Source organism: Pimephales promelas, chromosome 13 (genome assembly GCF_988280905.1).
Source record: "Pimephales promelas chromosome 13, fPimPro1.hap1.1, whole genome shotgun sequence".
Taxonomy (NCBI): domain Eukaryota; kingdom Metazoa; phylum Chordata; class Actinopteri; order Cypriniformes; family Leuciscidae; genus Pimephales; species Pimephales promelas.
This window is the reverse complement of record NC_142781.1, coordinates 26,935,174-26,950,436: the sequence shown is the minus strand read 5'-3', so window position 1 is coordinate 26,950,436 and position 15,263 is coordinate 26,935,174. Positions and strand designations below refer to the sequence as shown.

General features: G+C 38.2%; 1 protein-coding gene across 4 annotated transcripts in view; it reads left to right on the top strand.

Moving 5' to 3' along the window:
- Window positions 1-14,953, top strand: part of enah (ENAH actin regulator) — a 99,068-nt gene extending 84,115 nt beyond the window's left edge. For 3 of the 4 annotated variants that reach the window (XM_089118781.1, XM_089118780.1, XM_039691757.2), the window contains exons 5-14: window positions 686-1,041; window positions 4,370-5,104; window positions 6,279-6,610; window positions 7,443-7,582; window positions 7,720-7,768; window positions 7,886-7,937; window positions 8,287-8,353; window positions 10,668-10,752; window positions 11,402-11,459; window positions 12,417-14,953. In XM_089118781.1, coding sequence (XP_088974907.1) covers window positions 686-1,041; window positions 4,370-5,104; window positions 6,279-6,610; window positions 7,443-7,582; window positions 7,720-7,768; window positions 7,886-7,937; window positions 8,287-8,353; window positions 10,668-10,752; window positions 11,402-11,459; window positions 12,417-12,454 — 1,912 coding nt within the window. In that variant the 3' untranslated portion in view covers window positions 12,455-14,953. The remainder of the gene's footprint in view (window positions 1-685; window positions 1,042-4,369; window positions 5,105-6,278; window positions 6,611-7,442; window positions 7,583-7,719; window positions 7,769-7,885; window positions 7,938-8,286; window positions 8,354-10,667; window positions 10,753-11,401; window positions 11,460-12,416) is intronic. The other variant, XM_039691765.2, reaches the window with a different exon arrangement.
- Window positions 14,954-15,263: the final 310 nt, after the last annotated feature.

Sequence of the window (15,263 nt, the reverse complement as noted above, 5' to 3'; positions counted from 1 at the left end):
CTTTTTCTATATAAGTGTTTATTACTGAAAATGTCCCAAAGGCCTTTTAAGGCCATCTTGTTAGTGGCCCCAAACAGTTTTTTTTACAAATGCTATACACTGAATGAAATTTAAACAGCCCAAAACTGTTCCTCAATTATCTACAGTACATGTCATCAATCATCTATAGAAATCTAACTGTGGCATTATTAGTGTTCTTTATTTAGATCAAATATATTTAGCACAAAATATGTTTAGGCTTGTCCAGCTGCACTTGGAATTTACATAAATTAGATTTATTATTATTATTTTAAATTTTTTTTTTATACACCAGCATTTAAAAGTTTAGTGTCTAAGATTTTTAAATGTTTTTTGAAAGATGTCTCTTATGATTCCCTCGGCTGCATTTATTTGATCAAAAATACAGTACAAACTGTAAAAAATGATTGTGAAATTACACTTTCCATTTTAATATATTGTAAAATGTAATTTATTTCTGTGATGGCAATGCTCAATTTTCAGCATCATTACTACAGTTTGTCACATGATCCTTCAGAAATCATTCTTATATCCTGATTTGGTGCAAGAAAAATGTATTATTATTATCAATGTTGAAAGAATTTGCTACATGCTCGTTAAAGATGTTAAAATGTGTAGGTTTACCGTGAACACGGACTCATTCCCTTCTGCTCTGATGTGTCCTCAGGCAGCTGCAGGAGCTCCAGCGTCAGAAGGAGCAAGAGCGGGAACGACTGGAGCGAGAGCGGCTAGAGCGGGAACGGGTAGAGCGAGAGATGCTGGATCGGGAACGGCAGGAACGGGAACGGCAGGAGCGGGAACGGCTGGAGAGGGAACGTGCTGAGCAGGAACGTCTGGACCGCCTGGAGCGTGAGCATCAGGAACAGGAGCAGCTGGAGCGAGAACGCCAGGAACGGGAGCGCGCCGAGCGGGAGCTGATGGAGAGAGAGCGTGCGGAGAGAGAGAAGCAAGATAGGGAGCACCAAGAGCAGCTGGACAGAGAGCAGATGGACTGGGAGAGAGGGAGACGTATCTCCAACGCCGGTGAGCATCTTTATCTTCTCCAACGTCTTTTTATAGACAGATAAGATGTAGACGGGATAGGCTGAGGTCAAAATATGAGTGAAGTTTTAACACAAACTAATAATATATGTGGAGTTTCTTCTGTTGCTGAGCATGCAAATGCCTGTGAAATGCTGTTAGTGTGCATTAGAAACAAGTTCTGCAGTTACTACGCCCATGAAATTGTATTTAAAACTATTTTTGATGTTATTCTTTTATGTTAACTATGTATTCGGACTAGTACAGTTCTGGCTGCTAATTGTTTTCATACTATAACTGATAACCGATAAACAACATTGAAAATCTGTACTACTTTGCCTAAAAATAACTCGCCACGTTCGCATAAACTCAAATAAATGTGATTCTTGTCAATTTTAAATCAATTATTTGATGTTTAAGTGAATGTAAGCAGCACCACAACAATATAATAAAATGATCGACTAATATAAAATATGGAAAATGTTAAATTGAGAATGTACATCTCTACTATAATGTATCTCGATGTTTCCTTTTGTTGTTCTTGCTGTAAAATATATTTTTAGTATGTGCTTGGCCTCTTGCTCGACGGGATACTACATCCTTGCGTCTTATTATATCAATAGGCGATCTTCTCCTGACGTGTCCATCTGTCAGTGTGTTGGGAGAATCTGAATCCACAGCTTGAGATGATGGAACTCACAAACTAACCACATTTCTCTCACACTCTCCTGTGTACAGCTCACTAGGATTATGGGTAACCTGCCAGGTCGATTCAATACGAATGTTGCTGTGACCCGTTTTACTTTTGTAATTTGACATAGGTTTGATAGAAACGGGATATGTTTTTTCCACTATTATTAGATTGGATCGTGAAAAGTGTGCATTATATAACAGAATGTATCCAGACTGAATTCAAATTTGCCAAAATTGACTTAATAGTTATTTGGCTATCCATTAGCCTGTAAAAATAAGATTAGCAGAAAAGGAAAGTTTTTAGATTTTACTAAAATAACATGCACCTTTGAATAGTTCACGATAAGACTAAGAACTTGGAATAAGAAAATAAATAAGGTAAATTTTAACTTAGTGTTAGCTTTAAATGGCCTCTTATAAAGTTATAGTGCATATACAGTATTTGAGTTCATCATATTAGATACAATTCTCAGAATCATGCGCCATCCAAAAATACACATGGGGGAGGGGATGTTTATTTCACAGACACTGTATGAGTGGCCAGGCATCAGGCTTTATAGGCATAATTATCATTCAAGTGTTAAACATTTGAGCATGATGCATGTGTGATATTTGCATCAGAAAATCTGTATTATATGCCACTGATGTTGTACTTTGGATATAGTGAGATGCAATATTCCACAGAAGGAATGCCAAAAGTAAACCTTTTAAATACTGTATAGTTTGCTCAGGGATATATTGAACCTAAATTACTACTAACTCAACTGGTTCTGTCACACATTGTTAATGTGGCAGTCAGATTTGTGAAAATATAATGTTTACAGAAAACTAGAGCTTTATTCAGTGAATTGTAAATGTTGACAGGTTTTTCCTCAGTGATATTCACTTTACATACTCCCAAAAGCTCACAAGGAAGGCTCACATAAATGTTTGCAGTGTCCTTTTTAAAAAAATATACTTGGACAAATCGGCAGCTGATGTGTTTTTCACTGCAGTATTGACTTCGGGTGCTCTTAATGTTTTATTCTGACTGTTGAATTGACACTAAATTGAGTTCTCTGTCTGTTATGAAGTCTCTCTGTATGAAAGTTGTATTTTTGGTGGATATTGTCTTGACTCTGTGACTTCTGCGTCATGTCTGGGAGAAGGATTATCAAATAAATATCCCAAGATTCTGCCAGATTGGTGCAACAAAATCTGTATCATTATTTGAGGCAATAGTGGGGATAGGTGAAATAGGTTCTTTAATTTAATGGTAGGAGCCAAAACTTTCTGCTAAATGTTCACTTTTTCACTTCAGCATATGATATGCAATAATTTGTAAATAAATAGTCATTAGAATTAAAAACTGTGTATATGAATGAGTCACAAGTTGACTTTGGACAAGTTGGATTAGTCCGAAGAGCACAGCCGATTGGTCTTGCCATGTGACCGCCTGTGCTTTAGGAGTGGAAGAATTTCATTAAGTCACTCTGGTGAACATACTGCATTACGTTCTGGGTCATGTGGTCTGCTTGTCAAAGCGAATAGTGTGGAAATGCAGAGGAGGCCAGTGAAATGGAAGAAAATAAGGCACAAATAGGTTATAAAAGCTGCAATCAAGTCATGAAGCCAGCTTGAACAAGGGGAAATGGTTAATAACCTGAATGTAGGGCATGATAATTTGTGTTTGCCTGTGTGTTGACGTGTATTTTGAAGAGTGCTCAGGGGGCGTGGTGGGCTTCACGCAGCAGGAGGGCAGCTGTGTCTGCAGGCTGCTTATGAGAATCACTAGAGCGGAAAGATTTCGCCAACATATGGCAGGCAGTGACTCTTACAGTGCAGACCAAAACATGAATTTACATGCATTTCCTATATAAAGTAAACACCCATAAATATATGGCAAATTAAAATGATTATAATTAATTCAGCAAGAATGAGTTCGATTGATCAAAAGTGATCGTAAAGACATAATGCTGATCCTTGTATTAATCAAAGAATCCTGAAGAAAAAAATATGAAGCAGCACAACTGTTTTCAACACTGATGATAATCAGAAATGTTTCTTGAGCACCAAATCAGCATATTCGAATAATATATGTACATTTGTGATTTTGCACACAGCTCCTGATTCACCAATGATGTTGTTTCGGTGGAGTATTGGGTTGAATTAGTTTGGACCCATTCAGATTTTACTGCGATATTAGACTGTATAAAGAGCAAACAAGTTTCCATTAGCATAACTTCTATTCATTATAATTTTCTTGGCATGACTAGCCTTTAGCAGGCGTGTGATGATACCTGAGACCCTAACCTCACGTGCATCCAGGAGTTACATCAACCCTTCGGTTGCTTTCTCCTGAAAGTACAACATGCTAAACTGGATGTTTGTGTAAAATGTTGCCCATGTGTTGGAGTTGATCTTTTCTAGTTCATGATGTTTCCACAGCTAACCGAGTGTACTAATTCTAGTGTGTTCCCTGTTCATAGACAGAAATAAGAACATATGATGGACTTGTAGGTCTCTGCTGGTTTTCTTGCTTCATTTGCCCCCTTTCTCTCTTCTGTCTCCTTCCCCCCTTTCTCTCTTTGTCTTGTGTTCTTTCCCTTTGCACGGTTGCTGCTACCTCCCTCCTGTCCTGTCCTCCGGTTGTGTGCAGCATTTGAAAGCACCCTCTACACTCCTCCACCTCCTGAATACAACAAGACCACCTCCTCCTTACCAGTCTCTCCTTCCACACCCAGTTACCCTCCACCGGCGCCATTGCCCTCCACAGCCGCTCCTCCAACCCCGCCCATGCGTCACTCTGCCTCCCGATTCGCCACATCGCTAGGCTCCGCCTTCCACCCGGTCCTGCCTCATTACGCCACGGTCCCTCGCAGACAGCCTGCCCCGCCCACACCACCGCCCTCTGCCCCAGCTCCTCCTCCTTTAGCTCCGGCCTCCAAATCCGTCGTCTGGACGGCTAACAACTTCACTCCCTTACCGCCGTCTCCTCCGGTCATGATAAGCAGCCCCCCGGGCAAGGCAACGGGACCCCGCCCGATGATCGCAATCCCAGCCCCCAGTCCGCTCTCCCAGAAACCCCCTTCGCCCATCTCGGCGCCCAACGGGCCGCCCACCTCGCTTCACTTCCACACCTCATCCCCCGTCTCGGGTCAGCCGTTCTCTTCGCCCCCGACGCCACCCCCTCCGCCGCCCCTGTACTCTCCCTCACCCACCTTGCCCATCGCTCCCCTTGTGTCGTGTCCCTCACCCCAGCCTGCTGTTCTCCCTTCTCCTTCCACAGCCTTCCCTGCCTATGCTGAGCACTCTGTAAACTCTGGGTTGGGAGACTCCTACTCCTCTGCTCCAGAGCCGCCCACTCAGCCTGCTGACTTCCCCAGCCAGCCGGGTAAGGCCTCTTCTGTGTTGCTCAGCCTCCACTAACCCACTAATTGGGGTTCGAGGAGGGGGCCTGCCATGTTGAGCTGGGTTTGCTTTTGGCTGCAATTGGCTTCTATCGATTGCTCGTTGGCTCAATATGAAACCTTTTTGTCTTGTCTGTTGGGTTGTACTGGTTCCTGTGATCATCGGTCATATGAATGCTCATTTGTGTGGCCTGTAATTGTGTGAAATGGCATGGCATGAAAACACATCTCCACTCTCTTGTGAAACTTTGAGTCTCGCGTTTTGCCAAGCGGGTGTCTTCGCTTTAGTTCTCATCCTTTTTTTCTGGAGTTTATCACAACCATCTCATTCTGATTATTGGTTTATGGTAAAGAAGTTCTTGATGTTAGCATGTACAAGTGAGCTGTCAACGCACAGTAAGCTTTACATGATCCACATCCGCTGGTTATTCACATTCACAAATTTGATTCATGAAACATCCTTGTTTTAAAAAGCAATGTTTAAACGAAATGAAAAATTGACTAGGTTTATGTTACAAACTGCATAGAATAAGTGGAGATTTTCATGAGGTCAGGTCACCAGCAATGAAAAATAAGATCAGCTCTTCTTCTGAATTATTTATAGAAGAGGTTTTAGACTTCACACTCCATATGCATGATGTTGCTTGACGCTACACACTAATATGATTAACTTGAGTGTGTTTGGCAGGCATGCATGTCACATAAACGTCAGCTGTTCATACCCTAAAAAAGCCAAATGTGAAATAGGCTGATACTGTCCTAAAGAGGGATGAACCCTTAGACGGGATGAAACCATTACCCCAATTACATCTCTGCATTTTGTTACATTTATGTACAGATTTGTTTCATATTCCCATAAATCATCAGTTTCTTCCTTGTGTATGATGTTTTAAATGAATGATCATCAGCTTAGTGTCATCTGTCTGTGTTCACTATTATGAATGAGCTTTGGATGTGAATAATTATTCTGATATTGCATTACATTATTGTATTATATTATATTATTGTGCTGAAGTTCATTTAGCTCATTCTGAATGTCATTTATTTCACAATGAAAAAAAACGTTATAACAGTCTTAAATGTAAAAAAATGTTTAATTGGTCGGAAGTTACAAAGACTTGTCCTAACTAGTATGTGCTTTCTTATTTATCCCTACAGATTCAATACAGGGGATGCCAACTCCTCCACCCCCACCACCCCTCCCTCCCAGCTCCACTGTGACTCCCACCACTGCTGGACCTCCACCACCCCCTGGTCCCCCTCCTCCCCCACCACCTCTGCCCCCCACCCTTACCCCAACAGGGCCTCCCCCTCCTCCTGGGCCACCACCTCCACCCTCAGGTCAGGCACCGCCACCAGCACCACCTCCACCCCCTGCCCCACCTTTGCCCTCGGGTCTGTTCACCCCTTCGCCCACCACAGATGAGAACAAGGGCCTCTCTGGGCTCGCAGCCGCCCTCGCTGGAGCCAAGCTAAAGAAAGTGCCAAGGGTAAGGGATTGAGGCCTGTAAAACTCTCATTTGCATTGAATTACACCTGAAATGTCTTGATATACTGGAACTTGTTATACTTGATATAGAGTGGAATCCGCTGTAGAAATAGATCACTTATATTTTTCCACAGCTAATGTTTTCTTGAGTTTTTTTTTTTTTTTTTTTTTGTATTGGGAAATTTCTTGGAAAGATATTTTTTAAGTGTTTTATCTGCAAAACAATCTAAAAATTAATTTAGAGCATGGCCCTCTCCCAAATGGCACACTAAACACTTCATACGAGTCCACACTTTCGTGACGTAAAGAAGTTGGGAAGAAGTCTGCTGTGGTGCTTGCCCCAGTGCGTGCTCGGCAAAAGTGCGCAGCGAGGGCGTTTATCAACCACGAAGAGGTTGCTTGCGAACATCCTTCTGAGACGTAAAATGTCAAAAACCATACAGTCTCATGGACTGGCTACCATGTGCGCATGTCCATTAATTGTCCGTAAGACCGAAAGTGCACATGAAGTGTGCCATTTGGGACTGGGCCTGTGCCTATCTCTCACAGCCTCGTTTTCATTCCCATTAAAGATGGCACTGCTGTGAATAAGGTCTATTGCGATGTGGATATGTCTGCACAAAAACAGATATGTCTGTTTTTTTGCACTAGCGGTAGTGGTATTGACCAGTGGTGGTTTCTAAGGTCAAAGTCCAAACGAACTTCCACTTTGGCCTGATTTTGGTCGAAATTACATCACGTTTGCTTGAAGTAAATTAAGGCTTTAAAACGGATAACCTTCATCAGAAATGCTAACTATTTTGTTCAATACCAAATCCTATATGTTACTGTAGAGTGATGAGCCCCTGGCTCCAGCAGCAGGACCCGCGGGGAGTTCTGGTGCTGCCAAACCCGAGGCGTCCCGTGGGAATGGTCTTTTACCCGGAGGAGGAGGTGGTCTAATGGAGGAGATGAGCGCCCTGCTGGCCAGGAGGTAAACTACGTGCTTAACCTGTCTATAATGCCAGTGTTTTCAAACAATGATTAGTCTTGGAAATCAATAAATTATCAGAAATGTTGTATCATAGCCAGAAATGAAATGTAAGAATATGTGCCATTGATTTGATACAGGAGAAGAATTGCTGAGAAGGGATCATCACCAGAGCCTGAACAGAAAGCTGTGAGTTAACATAATGCATTATTCAGCTGTATACTGATCATATAGCTTATGTAATGGATTTTCAATTATATATAATATATAATATTTTATTTATTTATTTACTTGTTACTCCAATAGGATGACATTGAGGCCACAATAACTCCAAAAGTGTCCGCCTGTAGCACACCAGGTAAGCAAGGGGAAAGCAATGATTAAACCAAATAATAATTCTCCTTATGAATCATTAGGTTAGTTTTCAACTTTTAAAAGGAAGGTGATGTTTCCCATATCTTTCATTTGTTGTTCAGTCAGAGTATTTTAGTGCATATTCATCTAACACTGGCTACTAATGTTGTAACATTTGACAGCTGTTCAGTCTATCTCATGTTAATAATTTAGCTTATTGTTGAGCATGTGCAGTTGATTTTTTTTTTTTTTTTTGTCTTGAAGCAAAACCATTGGAAAATCATGGCTATTTATAAAATATATGAGAATACCAATATCATAAAATTTAACATTGCATTGCATTTATTTTACAGATATGCCCAGAAAGCCTTGGGAAAGGACAAACACCATGAATGGTAGCAAATCACCAGTCATTGGAAGGTAATAATTCGCATGTTATACATCAACCAATTCATAGTGCCTTTTGAAGAAAAATGTCCAGCTTTTGGGATCTGACTCCTCGGCAGGTCCCTATTTCTTAAAGCTAAATTGAATTATTGTTGCTTCAACTGCTTTGCATCACGTGCTTGTGGCCGGAGGTCTCCTCACAATCGCATGTCAGAATGCAGGCAGTCGGGTCCCGTGCTTGACATCACTAAAGCACAGTGTTGTTGCTTCTCATCAGATCTGTGTGTACCAGAGCTGTTCAGCATTTTTTTTTTTGAAGGATTCGCTTATTTTTTTGCTTATTATATGCAATCCATTCAGGCATTTACACATACAATTATACAAATGATTGAAGCACCTTTCAGTAGGGCTACATTGAAATAGAAATGAAGAGTTCAGATGCAAAAACCTCTAAGTGCCATTTGAAATTTTCTTCCAGAATGATCATTTTTATCAAGCTTGTATATTTAAGTTCAGTAATTTCACTTAAATTGCAATTAGGATTACCTTTTAATTGTCATTTAAGTGAAATTACTGAACTTGAATATATAAGCTTGATAAAAATGATCATTTTAGAAGAAAATTTCAAATGGCATTTAGAGGCTTTTGCATCTGAACTCTTCAAATATTTCTCCTTTCATTTAAATTAGACCTTTCAGAATCAGAAGATTATTTTGAAAATAATTAGATCAGATCCACACTATTGACCTCTGACCTGGTTAGTCTCTTTACTCTCACAGACGGGACACACCATGGAGAAATCAGATGGGTACTGACAAGTACTATGATTCCTTAAACAGGTATAAGAGGCTAGTTTGGGAACTCTTTCTAGACTTTGTTTGCTGAGAGTGCTCTTTAAATAGGATGAGGGTTGGTGCTGTGATTGTCTACAGTTTTTCGGGGCGTTTTTTCACACACAAAGATTTTGCTGTTGCCAACAATATAATCACCATGAATTTGCCCCTGCTGCCTTTATATACACACATACATAAATATGATAACAATAATACATGGATCTTGAATACCAAATAAGCATATTACAATGATTTCTGAAGGATCATGTGACACTGATGACTGGAGTAATGATGCTAAAAATATAGCTTTGCCATCACAGGAATAAATTACATTTTAAAATGTACCAAAACAGAAAATGGTTATTTTAAATGTTACAATAGTACTTTTTACTGTATTTTTAATCAAATAAATGCTGCCTTGGTGAGCATAAGAGGCTTCTTTCAAACCACCTCTAACTTTGAAATGGTAGTGTATATAAATAATTTTCACACAATATAAATGTTACAATGGTTTATAATAATTTCACTTATGGGACAAGAGTGGAACAATTAAGTCTATATATAATGTAAAGTAATTTAAGGCCTCAGTTTCCAAGACTAATCATCATTTAATGTGTAATAAAAATCACCCCCTGTTAAAAAAAGTGCACATAGTTATAGAGAAACACCTAGTTGTACCACCATAGTATCATTATTAGAGCGTCCTGATATATTGTGCAGTACTAGGTGTCGTCAAAGGCTGGGGCATTTGTCCACTCTTGCCAATTTGTCCACCTGGTTTAAAAGATAACATGCTCCCTCCTCCCCCACAAATGTGCATTTAATTTGGTTTATCCTTTGACATATAAAATGCAGAATGCTTTGATACAAACCCTTCGGGCTGTACACGCTTGTATCTCACACACAAGTTTTTTCTCTGAAATTTGTTTCTGACTTTTAAGCTGTGTCACAATGTTCTTATCCGCTTGACTTCTACTTCCTTTCTGCACAAGGCAACCCACTGTTCAGCATTCATTTCTTTTCTGATGGGATAGATGAAGCGTCATTTCCTTAATTTCCTGTGTTTTACCCTATGGTGATTATTGTGTTGGCAATAGTATCGTGTCTGATTCAGCTTCAGACAAGCATGAGATTGATATGGCAGCTGCCTTGTGTATTTTGAAGTGTGAATCCTGTCTCAAGCTTTTGGTTTGCTGTGGCATTTTTGTTGGGGTTGACTTTACAAATGTGTTGGTTTTGATGAATTTGCAGCTCCTCTCTATATATTTTTAGATGTGTGAATTTCCTTTTCAGTACAACAATTTCACCTGGAATCTGAAATATCCTGCATTTTCCTCACACATCTTGAGTTTTTCCCATGTTAATGCACCAATTACAATTGGTGATTCAGTGTATATTTACACAGCATCTGAAATGACAGTGTGTCACTTAACTTCTGCCCTGCATCTTGACTGCACAGTGTCGACTTCTGTGACTAAAATAGCTTTGCTTCACACCATATCTTTGCTTCTTAGACCAAGGTCTACACCAACTCCTACCGGATCCATAAGTGCCAATGGGGTGCCAACAGAAGGTCTTGACTATGACAGATTGAAACAGGTACTTCTCAAAACCAAGAACTAACTGACTTGAACTGAAACTCATTTAACCTTTTAGCCCTTCGGGTTTGATAAGAGGGTCTGTTCACTTCCTCAATACTTTGGCAAAGTGTTACCAAAGCTGGTAGTACAATTTCTTATTACAGCACTTCCTTAAAAACTGAGGGAGAATTACTGGTTGAAAGTGCAAGCTTTTGTGGGTGTGGACAATTATAGTCCTCTTTTCAAAGGCAATACTGTACCTCCCTTCTCTATGAATGAGCATGTTAGATATGAAAGGCATATGTAGGAATCTCACTTATCTGAGGACACAGTTACTCAAGTAGCTCAGCTCTGCCTCAACTTTTCCCCTGCCAAGTGCTCAGTGTGTTTTTCTTCATTTGCTGCATTTAAATTGACTTGAATGTTGATGTTATAGCATACACCTACTCATCTGGATCTATTGTCATTTAATACTTTTATAGCTGCATTTGATATAATAGCTTATATTAAGAACTCATTGCATTGGGTCACATCAGTATTTTTACTTGGCACAATGTCCTTTTGGCATCTAATTTCTCTTGCATTCTAGTGTATATATTCTAGTCTTGAACGCAATCGAATTGACCTGAAAACAGTTCACTTTTTGATTTGTATATTTTCTTTTTTAGGACATTCTAGAAGAGATGAGGAAGGAACTATCAAAGCTGAAAGAAGAACTTATTGATGGTAACATTTTATTGCCACAATATATGATGCACATTGAGCTTTTTAATACTTTTTAGAAACAAAATACTTGACACTCACACAGTCAAAAGTTTTAATTTGTTTCTCATGATCTTAAAACATTTTGATCTAAACGCCTATGGTTAAATGCTTTATGTTGTTAATGATAATATAAAAAAAATCCTTTATTTCTCTCAATTAATAGTTAATGTAAATCGGTAAGGTAATCGGTTAGGTAATCTGTGGCTAATTTATTTAAAATTCGTTTTTTTTTTCAAATCTAAATTAATATATTAATTTTTTTAATGGATTATTCCTTATTTAGTTTTTATACAAATATATATATATATATATATATATATATATTATTTTTTTTTTTTAATTAGAAATAATAATCTGTAATATAGGCCAATAATTATAAATAGTAATTTATTTGTGTATTATTATATTTGTTAATTTATATATATATATATATATATATATATATATTACAGCTCACCCATTTTTAATTTGAAATTTTTGAAAGACAATTTAATTTGTATTAAAGACAATTTAATTTGTATAAAATAAATTAATAGTTGAAATGTGTATATATATATATTATATATATATATATATATATATATATATATATATATAAATACATTTCAACTATTAATTTATTTTATACAAATTTAATTGTCTTTTAAAAATTTCAAATTAAAAATTGGTGAGCTGTAATGAGTAACGAAATACCAAGTGTCCAGTTTTTGGTCAAAACATGCCATATTCCTATATTACCTTTTGATGTTCTTTCATATTTTAGCCACATCATTATTGTTTTAACATATTTTATAAAAGTAATAATGAATGATTAGGCGTTTAAACTTTAAACCTGTACGATTTTTTGTGTAAAGTATAACTAATCTACATATCTGGCCAGGACTGTGGCTAATTCTTTTGCCATCTTTGTGTTTTCAGCAATCAGGGAGGAGTTGGGCAAGTCAAACTCTGCATAGGAGGATGAGATGCACCTGTATTTTTTTAAAACCACAATCTGTCTCTTCAGAGGTCCGCTTCAGTTATCTCAAAAGCAATGAAAATGGAAAATTACAGTTTTAACCAGTGGTGATCACAATAACCATGTTACTTCGGTGGATCTGTCAAGTATGATGCCGGGAAAGACAAACTTTGAGCGCGGGGGGGCACAAGGAGGCGTATCAGCGAGAGGATAACCAGACGCCTCATAGCGACGCCATACACCAAAAGCCCCATCTTGAGGGAAGTCAGAACACAGTCTTAAGGAAGTGACTGTCAGTATGCAATGGATGACTTTTACTGTGGCAAGAAAATGACGAAAATAGACAAACTATTACTGAATTACATAGTGTATTAACCATTGAAGAGTGAAATTGTAAATCAAGCAGATGACATTCATTCTACGGCACATTGTTTAGCAAAGGGCAGGCTTTGTTTATAACTTTAAAAGGTGGTAATGGTGGTGGTGAAGTAACGTTAACTCAGTTGGCCTTGTATAGAGCAAAACCTTGAATCTGGCCAACTAAACGAGTATGGTCTATTGCTGCAGGACTCTAAAGCTTGTCTTCCTACTATTTTAACCAGAATATGTACATTAAAATGATGACAAAATAAACATTATACCTGCAAGTCATTCAGTCAACCTGTTCTAATGTACGCCATGACCACATCAGGTAGCTTACTCGCGCTTTTGGTCGGTTTCCATTTATTATTCAGACTTCTCTTTTCAAAAGTGAATGCTCGACAGGCTGTCTCTAATGAGCCACTGTTATCTGTATACCTTCTTCGTCTTGTGTGTTCGCTAAGTGTTCGGGAAGATCACGAAGGACAATGCCTTTCTACTGTACATCATTGTAGCTCTCTACCAAAATCCTCTCAGCCAATCGAAGTTAAGGTTGACGTCAACGTCGGCTCAGACCGTATCTGTAGATAGTGCTAACCAGAAATACTATGAACTTTTTATTCACCGTAGGCTCTTTTCATATTTCTTTCGATGTCAGTGCATGTCTTCTTATGAACGGTAAGGGAAAAATGGTTGCCACGAAAAATAATTTAGTTTTCAGTTCATAAGCAATAAGTGTAGCATTGTTGCGCTTTTTTTCTTTTTTGTTTTTCATCGATCATCCACTCTCCCCTCAAACTGTGTATGAATGTTGTCCATACGCATTCTTTAAAAGTGCAGTTCACAACAGACACCTCTTTATAGCCATAATAAATTTGCAGGGGTATGACATTTTACTCATTTTCCTTTGGATTCAAGTATGTGCAAGATCATGTATGGCAAATCATTCATCTTGCATGGAGTATTAACCAACTAAATAAGTCTGGAGCGTCTAATGAGGGCCCAGCAGCACATCATAGCTTTTTAAATGGGACTTTTTTTTTTTCTCTTTTTTTTTTGTCCAAGCATTTATTGTTTTACTTTTCTGCACACCGGAAGGCACTTGGCTGTTTTTCAGAGGGGCTTTATCTTCCAACACACTTTTGTTAGGGAACTTTTATTGGGAAATGTGCTTTTTAAGACTGAAATCTTTGTACAAACTGTCATAAAGTGTGATTATAGGCTGTGCAAATTTTGAGGAGAATAACGGAGAACATTTGTTAAGTTCTCTCAGATCAGATTTTTCCTCAGTTATCCATTTCCCCCATGCCATGCTCACTTGTCAATAGTTTTTTCTCTCTCACTTGCTTAGTTTAATACCATCACTCGAAAATAATCTCTCAAGGAATAAGAACGTTTGTATAGAGTGTTTACAGCATTGATTGCACTTTAAAACCCCGTAGAAGTTCAAATGATTCTATTGCTGACAAGACGGCTGACACTTTGTTAACGCCGTTATCACCAAAGCGGTTATCTCTAGAACGTCACTCTCTCCAGATCCCTTTGTTTTGACGACAAATAACTATTGTTGATCGTCAGGTTGAGCAAGATGTTTTGATCAGGGTTGATTCATTCCTGGATAAACCTGTTAGTGATCTTCATGGTTTGTGCCTTGTTTGGAAATTGCATTTGATATGTCAAAAATGTAAAGCATATATATAGAGAGTATTAATTTAGGGCCTGCCATAACTTTTATTCATTTGTTTTGCATTTTGCTTCAGTGAGTTACAAAGGACACTTACAATCTTTGTTTAAAATCAAACATGCATTCACATTCTTTTGTGTCATTTTTCTGTTGCATTACAGTGTGGATTGTGTTATGGTTAACACCATGTATGCTGTTGGGGTCTGAGAAATGATCTTTGTCGTGGTGGTGATCAGTTGAACAATATTAGAAAAACATGTTGTCGACACACTGAGATTCGATTATGAGCAGATTATGATTATGCTGGTCAGATTGAACTGAATGTCCTTGTAATGCAATTTTCAGTCTCTTTTTTATCATTCATGTCGTACCATACTGTTTTCATGTTAATTAGAAGTTTCTTACATGCTAACATTGTTTTGTTTGAGCAAATTAAATAAAAATTGCAATACATTGCTGTTTGCATTTATTTATGAATTAAAAAGCAAAAATTGATTACATGAAAAACAAGTTTTACTTCACTGTATTTTCCTTTCAAAGCAGCAAACACATTCTGAAGGGATTATTAAATTGCATTCAGATTATTAATATCCACTCAAATCGTATTTTAGTAAGATTCGAAAGTTATTTGCACCTTGGTAATGACATAACTTCAACTTTCACACCTCATCGAAGGCAAATGCTTTTCTGTTTGCTGCTGCACTGTTCCGTTGTGGCAATTTGGCAAACAGGAAGAAGGTAGGACTGCACTAAAACTGCAACT